This window comes from Sprattus sprattus, assembly GCF_963457725.1.
Source record: "Sprattus sprattus genome assembly, chromosome: 3".
Taxonomy (NCBI): Eukaryota; Metazoa; Chordata; class Actinopteri; order Clupeiformes; family Clupeidae; genus Sprattus; species Sprattus sprattus.
In genome coordinates, this window is record NC_137922.1 from 11216405 (window position 1) to 11227634 (window position 11230).

General features: G+C 41.3%; 1 protein-coding gene across 1 annotated transcript; it reads left to right on the top strand.

Moving 5' to 3' along the window:
- The first annotated feature begins 471 nt into the window (after positions 1-471).
- Positions 472-10370, top strand: tmem41ab (transmembrane protein 41ab). Its single transcript, XM_080834638.1, has 5 exons — positions 472-810; positions 5110-5260; positions 5862-6023; positions 7122-7260; positions 7786-10370. Exons 1-5 carry the CDS (start codon positions 650-652, stop codon positions 8019-8021), a joined length of 849 nt encoding a protein of 282 aa, XP_080690764.1. The 5' UTR covers positions 472-649; the 3' UTR covers positions 8022-10370.
- Positions 10371-11230: the final 860 nt, after the last annotated feature.

Genomic DNA, 11230 nt, shown 5'->3' on the forward strand with positions numbered 1-11230 from the left:
CTCGACCGTTTGGTGATGCTTGGAAATATCAGACTGAGGCATTGCCCATCAACCTCACTATCGCTAGGTTGATACGTTTCAGTCTGATATTTCCCAGCATGACCTCACTCTTGGTTAGTAAGTAGTTAGTATTGCAGGTGCCAAACAAGTAGTTAATAACAACACTAATAATAACAGAAATGATTATGATGAGTATGCCTATTAGCCTATTTTTTCTATTGTCCGTGGTATTATTATTTATTAAGCCTATATTTATTAATTTGCCCCTTTAGCCTGTTATTCATTTAATTTGCAGGTCTATTCTGACTTGTGAATTGGCTTTAATATTTTAAGGAAAAAACTATGTTGACTAAGTCTCTGAGGTAGAACGTGTCCGCCCTTTCTATTTCTATTCCATGCCGCCTCTGAGTCATGGAAGTTGACAGCTGATCATAGTTGGGTTTTAAAGACCCCCATGTGATCCCACATGGGTCCAACCCCACGAAGTGTTCCTCGGATTTACATTGTCGCATACAGTAGTTCCACGTCTTCTTAGGTTTTTGACGAAGCTGTCTGTCAAATAGCTTGACTGTATATAAGCGAAAGGATCACTGACTGGTAATAGCACTGCAAACTCAATCCAGGACGAGCATTTTTCACACTGGGAACCATGCGCTCCATTTGGGGTTTAATCGCGTTGGTCGCCGCTGCAACTTTTTATCTCTACCTCTTGACTGTTTTCCTGCCGCCGGGTCCGCGACATGTTCGCCTTGATGAAGACGGAGAGACAATCGCCAACGAGGTTGGGGAGTTGGAGATGGAAGAAGACAGGTATTAAAGACAGAACATTAAACAAAAGCCGATATATCTGCGCTGAACGTAAAGTGCATGAGCTGTTATGAACTTGCCGACAGAAGTCACAGTGGGTGTCATCTGAGATCACAGCTGACCACCTTGTCACAGTATTGCACAGAGTAGCATAATAGTATCTCTAGCCGTGCCTCTATTCCCTTTCTTCCTAATTCAAGGACCCATTTCCTTTCTATATCGTTGCAGTCAGGTTCTCTTAAATAGGGCCTTTGCAAAATCTCGCGAATATTTAATAAATTAAAAATACATTATAACTTAGCAAATAATACATGCAAACTTTCAGATATTATAGTATTGTACGTCATGATTCATCTAATTTCAGTGTCAGTGTCCAGTGGCAAAAATATATATTTTTACTATGTGTGAGCAACACCTGCAGGACTTTTGACCGATAATTAATCTACATACCACATTTACATCTACATGTGTTATACTGTCACCTAAGGGTGTTAAGGTGGACCTGGGGCAGTGGGTTGTGTGCCAGTGCGTATTATTTTGATGATGAGGACTCATCAACCCTTTTGCATGCCATCTCTCTCTCTCTCTCTCTCTCTCTCTCTCTCTCTCTCTCTCTCTCTCTCTCTCTCTCTCTCTGTGTGTGTCTGTGTACCTGCCACTATCAATTATCTATCGCCTTACTAACCCCTTTATCACATTATCCTACTCAATAATTCATCCCTTATTCATTCTCACCTGAGCAAAAATAAAGTAAAAAAAAAGTAATTGCGTTACAAAAGCACAATATTCCACAAAAAGCTTTGTTAACATCATCAACGTATTTAACATCATAAAATTGCGATAATATTAAATGTCTCATTGCTTATTTAGTGGGACTAAATCAGTGAGCAGACACTTTTAAATCTGTCAGTCCTCGACATCTGCTTTGCCCTGCACCTGTTGTGACAGGCAACTTGATGTGTTTACTGAACTTTATCATGTAACCCCGTGACTAGCGTCACTGTGTGCTGCGTTAGAAGATTGTGCACTGCAGCCTCAAGGAGTAACGTGACCCATCAAGCATTTGCCCCACGATTGCCCAACGCAACCCGCCCTGGGGCCTCCACCCTCTGGCCCTGTCTTTAGACACTCAGGGAGAACTAAGGAGACTTACAGGACGGTGTCCAGATGCCATGCGCTCAAGGAGTGTCTTATCATGGGGCATAAGGATGGTGACCTGTTCCCTTGAGGTGTCACCGAACAATCTGATCTGTGCTGAGGAGTCAAATCCAGCCTTGTAAAAACTTGTGGAAAGAGAGAGATAAAAAGAGGGAGGGGTGGGGGAGAAATAGATACACTCACATAGTCACTTGATCATTCAGAGAGATCTTTTGTCTTGAATAAATGATAGTGTGTGTTATAAACTAATAACTGCTTACATAACCTTACTTACAGTGGACCTTGTTGAGAAAGTTCTGGGGAGAGTCGGTATACATTGGTCGATTTTATTCCACAACAGCATTTTTTTATTTAACAGATTGAGAAAAAGATGCTCGTCCATCTCTTTTAAGCACACTTCAGGACTGTTCATTTGTACTTCATTTACCTGGCCAGTAGGGGGCAGTAATGGCAGACAAAATAGCTATAAATAGAGAAAAGTTTGTTAAGGGACAATTACATTTTCAGTATGACAGTGCCCTCACTGAAAGGAACTGTTGTCCCACAAACCGGGGTCCGAAAGGGAAAGTATTGGTATTTTCTCGATAAGCCTATGTTACTTTCCAAACTTTCCCCACTCCTCAATTAATTATTGGACACTAAATATATTACATGTTTTGTGTTTTGTGTTTCTAAAACTACATGGAGCATTAAATGTATCTTCGCTTAGTCTTGCTGAATGACACGTCAGCTTAACATTGTTTTGGGAAGTCCCTGAAACATCGAAGACAGCAAACACCAGATATCTTTAGAAAGCTTCAGGGCGACTCAAGTGCCACTGATGACGCTATGGCCAATGTCATAACCAGCTGTTGTCCAATGGTGTGGTGGTATGTTCAGGAACAGTAACCAAAGGCCCTTCCGCGGTTTCCCCGTGACATCGGTGACGACTACTTAGTTCCCATGGGCACTAGCCTTGGCTGCAACACGTCTTAGAAGAGTCGGTGGGGTGTTGGGTTTAGGGCGAGTTCTTCATAGAAGGCGCATAAGCGAAATTAAACCCCGGCCTCCTCCGGATTACTCATAGGTATCATACCGTGCTCGCATGCCTCCTGCTCCCGCTGACCAATGACATTACAGTAGAGGGGTCAAGTTACTGATGATGGTGCCCCGAAGACCCTAATAACTCCATAGGAAAGCCCCAAGACGCACAATTCAGAGGGGTATATGGTATAAAAATCCCTCACATGAGATCTGGTTACTTTTCTGGCCATAATATCTCATTTCACTAACCCATCATTTTTAGCGCTATTCTTTATATTATTCTAAGACAGTGTCTGGAGTGCAGATTATTTTTAACTGTAACTGAAGAACACTGCAAAATGTTTTTGTTTCATTCGTGAAATGAGTGGAATGAATCCTTCTCTAAGTGATGAATAGATTATGTTAACAACCACCAAATAATAAGTGTGTAAATGTCATTGCTTGTTTTCTTTTTTGTATATTCCCTTTTGTTATCAATAGTGGCCTACTGTTGCATAATACAAACTTTGTTGTGTTCATGTTGTCAACACAGTGTAGGTAAAGATTATGTGATATTGTGGTTGTGAATGTTAAACAATATCACAATATATAGTTCAATAGTGAAGTCTATAACAAATTGCATGTCACTGAATGTAAACAAGGCCACCCTGGCTTGCTCTGGTCATCTTGCTGGCATCTAATCTTTAAACTTCAAATCTTAGTGTGGTCGCTGCATGGACAGCAGGTTCGCCACTGCTGCTGTCTCACCAGATGTGGGAGCCTATTTCTATCCACAGCACATATCCCATTTCAGTCCTCTCTCTCTCTCTCTCTCTCTCTCTCTCTCTCTCTCTCTCGCTCATTCGCTCCATCCCATATACACCACTTTTAGTGTCATTACATCGTGGATAGAACCATGAAATTGGGTACATCTCATCTGTACTTTGAGTGATACTAAGTGATATTAGAGTGGCAAAAATATCTCAAATAGGAAATTAATACTTCAAGAAATTCAAAATTGCCTCCCATATCATTGACAGCTGATTCAAAGGCCAGAATCTCATAAAAGCATGACATTTGGTAGACGTGGCCTTGTAGTGACCACAAGAAATCCCTCAAAGGCTGCCCAAAATATTGTAAGCAGTAAGTGAATGCCTTTGTATTTGGCAAATGGCTCAAGAAGCACCTCATGCACTTCAAGTGGCCCTCATAAAACCATAAATATTTGGACATTTCACAATAAAATCTGAATCTCAAATCTAAATTTAAATTGATGAGCTCAAATCCATCAAATTTAATTCTGAGGTTGAATTAAAGCTAGATGTACAATGAGGAGATAAGGATTGCTTAACAAATACCCTTGATACTCCGACAGCATGCACACAAAAGTGTATAATTTCAACAAACATCCATCCAAAACAGTGATGAATGGATGCATGTCCAGTCAATTCAATATAAAATTAAATAAAATTATTATAAAATTACAATAATGTTTTGCAGCTAGTTTTATCTCTGCAATGCTTTGGTGTTTTTCCTCTAATGGAGGGGAGGCAGGGAGCAGATCTCGAGGGCCTGCAGTCCCCACAACTATTTCACTTTCATTCATTTGCTCTAATCGGCTCTGATCCAAGCAAGTTGGTCACTCGTTGAGTCTATGTGGGCTAATGCTAACGTTCACTTTATATTTTGTCGTGTTTGTTGTTGTGCTGCAATTGAGGGCTTGATCTCTGCTCGTATGAACATTTTAAAAATAAACATATCCAATTTGTTATTTTCATTTTTTTTTAAACATTAATGTTTATGTAACATATAATAAATCCCCACACATAGAAGTAATGTCATTCTTTTTTTTATGGGCTTGTTTCAATTTAAAGCTTTAAAAATGCATGTCAGATTATTTTCACAGGTTTTTTTGGATACATTATCAGTCTGTACAGTACATTAAATGCAAACATACTGTATGTGTATTCAGGCTGAACTAAACAGAGACACACCCTCGTAGACAACATGTCACCTGACAGGGCAGGACATCTCACAGTTATTCGGTCGAGACACATTTTTGTCTGCAGACTCATCACCTACTAATCAGCCATTGATTCCTTTCATCCTCAGTATTTATTTTGTTTGTTTGGCTCTTGCCAGAATCCACTTCCCCTCAGACCTGGAGGAGCTTAGGGAGCTGGCAGACCTGCTGAAGTTCTACAAGGCAAAGCACAAGACATATGTGTTTGTGCTCTTCTGCAGCGCCTATCTCTACAAGCAGTCCTTCGCTATACCAGGATCCTCTTTCCTGGTGAGAGCGGCCACACCCAAACCACACATCTGGTGCATAATATGGATTAAGGTGTCTGCTACATGACTAAATGTTAAAGCCCCAATATGCAACAATTATACTTCAGGATTAGGGTTAGGATAAGCAGTGTAACCTTAAAATAACAGTTTCAAAAAATTTGGGACGCTACAATGACTTTTAATATGGAGAATCGCGCCCGTGCCATTGCGATAGCAGGGTCCAGGCATATAACCGCGTTCTGTAGTTTTACCTGCCGCAGCCCGCCAACCTGACTTGTTTACTTTCTGCCGATCTAGTAAGTAGCTTATTTGCCGTCTTGCTTTGTCTTATGTTGTACTTGCTTGATGTTTGACAGTGTAGGGACAGTCGTTGAGTAACTAGTTTGTCATAATGTCAAAGTCAGCACATTTCAAGAGATTTCGTTAGTTTTAGCTGCTAGCATACCTTTAGCGAATAGCTATTGTTCCGTTGTGCTGCTTTAATGTAAATGAAAATGTAAATAATGTACTTTAGAACCAGCAAGAAGTGAATGGGACTTCACAGTGGAAACAAGTGTCCAACATCTACAGAAATCTATGCATTCTTTTTTTGCTCCTTTAAGAATATGCTAGGAGGGGCGCTGTTTGGGACATGGACTGGCCTCCTGATCGCCTGCACCATGACGACCTTGGGCTCCACCTTCTGTTACCTCCTCTCCCGTACCTTTGGAAAGCAGCATGTCGTGCGCCTATTCCCGGACAAGGTGGCCATGCTGCAGAAAAAGGTGATCAAGCTAAGTAGCTTCAGGCTAACAGACACCTAGGCTAACAGAAGGGCCTCCAAGCTAACAGAGAGTCAGGGCTAACAGGCTAGCAGGCTTGGCTCAGAGGGTCAGGGCATAGACAGAGGGGAATTCCCTCCATTAATTCTCTACTGTTCTACAGTCTTCTTAAAATAGAAAATGTGTGTGTGTTTATGCTGGTATTTGGGCAGATTTGTGCCACTTGACAGGACCTGGCAACCTAGACATAGCTTGAGAGTTCTTCAAAATTCAGGATAGACACTCTACAGACAATCACAACCAACCCTTTCTACCTTTCTTTCCTTTATTACTCTGCTTCTGTTTTTCTCTTTCTATCAGTGCGGGCACATGATGGCAGCACTCCGATCCTATCCGATTCTCTCCATGGGGTCTCCATGGGGGGTTAACTGCTCTATCTCAAAGCACATTGAAGTGACAAATCTAGATCAGTTCAAATCAAATGCGGAATGTTTACATCTGCTACCGTTGAACGTTGTGAAATGAAACAAAACCGTTGATTATGCAGTAAATACGTTGTGAAATGAAACAAAAACACACCACAGTTAAAGTTGTATTAGTATTGATTGATTCACATCGATATGAATGGATTACATGACTAACAACGGGTGGAAAATTAGTATGAAAATATTTGTTCACTGAATTAGCGCATTCTGTCCCAAACAGTTGCATTCCAGTTTCTAAGTTTCAGTTTCGCTTTCAGTATTTCAACGTGAATGAGAGGGAGCACAAGAACTGAGCGTCTAGCAGCGTTTATCATATCATATACATTATATATGATGCATGTATATGTCTGTGGGCACTATCTCAAGACCGTGCAAAAGTTGTTGTTGTCCAATTTGAATCAGATACGAGAGACACATGCGCGCCCAGTCCAATTACCAGCGGAATCGAATCGTGTGTCCAGGGGTTTACATCGGAGTCCAGTCGGACTCAAGTCGGACACAATGAATCTAGTTCTGGGGAGACACATGTGTCCAATATCCAATTTAAATCGGACTGAAATCGGAAATTGGACACATGTGTCCACAGTGTATGTTACTCCCTCTCTCTTTCTTTCAGTGTGAGGAGAACAAAAGTAGCCTCTTCTTCTTCCTGCTTTTCCTGAGATTCTTCCCTATGACTCCCAACTGGTTCCTAAACATCACCGCCCCAATTCTCAACATCCCCATCCCCATTTTCATCTCCTCTGTCTTCATTGGTGAGCGCCTTTCAGTACCTTCATCATAAAGATGCAGACCATGTCCAACCATAAATAGTCAAAAAAAATATTTCCAAAGAGATTGTAGTCTATGAGGGAAACACTGTGATTAGTGCCAAGATGACTATGAACAGGACTTCAGGTATAGCTGGAATATTTGTTGCAAGAAGATGCAGATATGGGTTATTGTTATGATTATTAGTAGAGCAGTGATGTTTATGAGTGCCCAGAAAAAATAGTCTATTACAGTAAATACTACAAAAAAATACCCAAAAACCTGCGGGATGGAACACTAATTGGTACTTGCTCAGGTGGTAGTATGTAGTAGGTAGTGGATAAGTGATGTATTTCCTGTGTGCAATCTGTGCAGCGTTTCAACTGGAAAACACTCCACTCTACTGTATGGTTTGACTATCTACTACACTTTAAGTGTGTGAACTGCATTCCCATGATTGTCTGTTGTATGTGATTGGCTGTCTTTAATGCACCAATTTCACCATGGCCACTGTCCTCACCTTTCACCAGGCCTGATTCCATACAACTTCATCTGCGTTCGCACGGGCTCCATCCTTTCAAAGATCAGCTCGCTGGACGACATCTTCTCGTGGGGCACCCTGCTGCAGCTGCTGATCATCGCCTGCGTGGCTCTGCTCCCCGGTGTGCTTATCCGCCGCTACAGCAAGACACACCTCAAGCTGGACGGCCTCGAGCCCAACGGACACCAAACCGGCCCTGATGCCAACGACCGCAAAACCAGATGACCGCCAGGGCGGAAACACAGAGACCATACACACACAAAGGTTGTAAGGATACGGCAGACTACACAATTACGTAAAACTGAAGCACCAGCAAATTCGTTACGACTCAGTATGATATTGCTCTATTATCAAGGGTATTTGATAAGAATGTGATGTGATATTTTATCGCTTCTTTGATTTGATATATTATCAACATTTTATACACTCCATAAATAGCACTCTAAAACTTGGTGGGGGGGGGGAGGGGCCTTGGGTATTTAGGGGAAATGCTGGTGTGTCCCGTTTGTAATGTTTGTCTGGGTGATTCAAACAGCTGCTCCTGCACTCCACCCCCATACCCTAGGCTCAAGGCGCACCCCTTCATCTCCACGGTCCCCCTCAACGAAAGTGATGGGCCATATGAGGATGTGGAGGAAGGGACATTTTTCAGCACGTCTTAAAACACTGACTGCCAGCTATGCTGGACAAATTTATGTAGACACTGAAGCCTTAAATGTGCAACAGCACACACAAGCACACACACAAACATGCACACGCCTACGCACAAAAACACATACACACAAACACAGTGTTATCTAGGAAATTGGCAGCTTTGTGATTTGGCCTGCTGTTGTGTTAAAACTACCCGAATGATGGTGTTCACCATTTCTGTGGAGGAGGCGCTTAAAATGTGGAGTGGTTCCACAATTTACACTTAAGAACCTCACTTTGTCTTGGGGAATTTAAGTGAGTCTATCCTATCAGAATGCACTGTGGAGGTCAATAGAGACGGTTTCAACACAGAGTTAAAAGTTACAGTGACTGATGCTACACATGACAAGTTGATGTGAATTTATTATTATACTAAACTAAAAGCAGTATCCGATGAAATACTGTGGTAGCACAGCGTTACAGCAGCACACATCAGTACCTCTCTCTCCCACAAATCACTTCACCTCTCTTGCCTTACATTTATGTTTACATAGACTAGTAGTGTGTTACTGTAATTGGTCAGTGCCCTTGCATTGCTTGTGTTGTGGAGGTTAGCCTGTAGGCTGAGCACTTGTTTTATTATTATTTAACCAAAGCTTCTCTGCTGCGGCGATGCACATGAGTGTCTGTCTGTCTTCACTAAAGGGCTAAAAACAACAGCAAGGAGTAGAAGTCAAGTTTTGGCTGATGACTTTTATCTCATTAAAATCATTTCTTATTATATGCAAACCATTATACACTTATTCTATCTAGTAAAAAGTAGTAGTAGTATGCTACATAGGTAATGATCAGGGTCCCAGTTTGATTATGCTCATTATTCTTAGCTGAAACACTGAACAGGCAGCTGGAGAAACGTATATTTCATTTGACAGAAAGTATTTGTGATTAGAATCGCGAACTGCACCATTAAACATAACTCATCATTAACGTCATCCATCCCAAACCACGCTGCAAAATCAGAAGCTCTGATTGTGTCTCTGTGGTGTAGCGCTTTGCAAACACTATATTCTAACCACTGAGCAGATTCAATTAGCTCTACGTCAGCCTGACAGCACAGTAATGATGTGACTGATTAAGACTGTACATTTCACCAGCTGTTTATGCAACGCCATGAATGACTCCATTACCATTAACCTCCATCTCTTAGCTTTATGGTGTTAGTTTGTTGAGTTATTTTATCCCAGCAGAAGACGGGTCATTACCCATAGTCATTATTTAAGCCTAGAGTTGTCCCTGATGTGGAAAATTAACTGTCACAAAAGTGTTATGTGCTGTCGACACAGTGTAGCACTTATTCACCGATGAAAAGGTTTGTCTTGGTGGCCCAGTGTGGTTATGGAGCGATGTCATGACTGTGTCTCATTATTTTTGTTATTGTTTTGTTATTTTGCTTTTCTCTTGTTAATGAAATATGTTTGAGCGATGTAGTCTTCACTTACCGTCTGTAAGTCTGTGCTGCTGCGAGTGCTTTGTGAGTACAATGGTGGCGATGTTTGAAAGCTATTTAGTTTAGATTGAACGAACAAAAGTATTGCAATATTGTGAGCTCTGTGTAGTCATTAGTTTTTCAGGCAGCTTTTGTTTGAAACAGAAGCTATACAGCCAGAGATATGTGCCTTTACAAGTCATGTTTAACTCTTTTTCATATTTGAGTTATGAGGCCTTGAGCTACTTTGGCTAAACCTTGAGTTTTTTTTTATTCTCCCACACATCCATAGAGCTATATGGTGGTGAAAGCTGTTATGTTTTAAAAAACAAAAGTTTGGACTCTAATTGAGCTTGGCTGTTACAGTACACCACCGATGACATTGTCTCAGCATGTGCCCTTGGAGGGGCTTAAGGCAACTGCTTCTGCTAATAAATGCAAAATGCCAAAGGGTGGTATGTTTGAAGCGTCCATCCATGTACCCTTTAACCATCCATCCATCCTATTATGCCACCATAATCACTGTTGTTTTATCATATTATTGTATTGTTTAAGACATTGCATTTTATTTATTTATTTTGCTGTTGGACATGTTGGTATCAAGTTAAATTTGATCATGCAATACATGTTTGAATTGAGATGGTACAAGTACTGTATATACTATTCAATGTTCAGTCAGTCCTGCTACACAGATCTCATAATGATTTTTACAAGCACTGAACCATGTCTTATTGCATTTCAAAAGTGCAATGGCTTTGTAAGGCGTAAATAACTCAAATCAAATGTTCATTTACTGCTGGTGTCCAACCTCTCTGGTAACGCTGCATGCAAAGAACACTTAGAAAAGCAACATCTGACAAACAACATAAATCAAAACACACAGGATGCAGTTGTAAAGACTCTCTTTATTGCTCATATCCAGGTCGGTCGGCAGTACAAATGTATTTTACCCCACAATTCCACACTGAAATTCTGACCATCACCAATAAGGCATGCATCTCCCATTAGATCCCTTTCCATCTCCACCTACAACTCTTCCCTGAGCTTTGTGCTGTTACAAAGTCCCTCTCACCTCCCACCTACTCCAAATTCTGGAATGTGACTGGGCGAGAGCTATGTGACAGACACTCAAGGCAGCCAATCAGTTTGGGCCTGAAGTGAGGGTGGGGAAAGATCTTAAGGAAGAACACTAAGCTCAACCAACTCCTTCCTCCCCAATCCTGGTTATAGTTAACATGATGCAACAGTACAGGTGACACGAAGAAACAAAGACTGATCCAGAGAAAACTATGGTGACACTCCCGAAGAATGTGGA

Excerpts from the sequence above, each read along its gene's own strand:
- tmem41ab (XM_080834638.1), top strand. The coding sequence starts at position 650 with ATGCGCTCCATTTGGGGTTTAATCGCGTTGGTCGCCGCTGCAACTTTT. Across the intron at positions 5,261-5,861 it reads TACCAGGATCCTCTTTCCTG|AATATGCTAGGAGGGGCGCT; the intron begins GTGAGAGCGGCC and ends TGCTCCTTTAAG. Across the intron at positions 6,024-7,121 it reads TGGCCATGCTGCAGAAAAAG|TGTGAGGAGAACAAAAGTAG; the intron begins GTGATCAAGCTA and ends TCTTTCTTTCAG.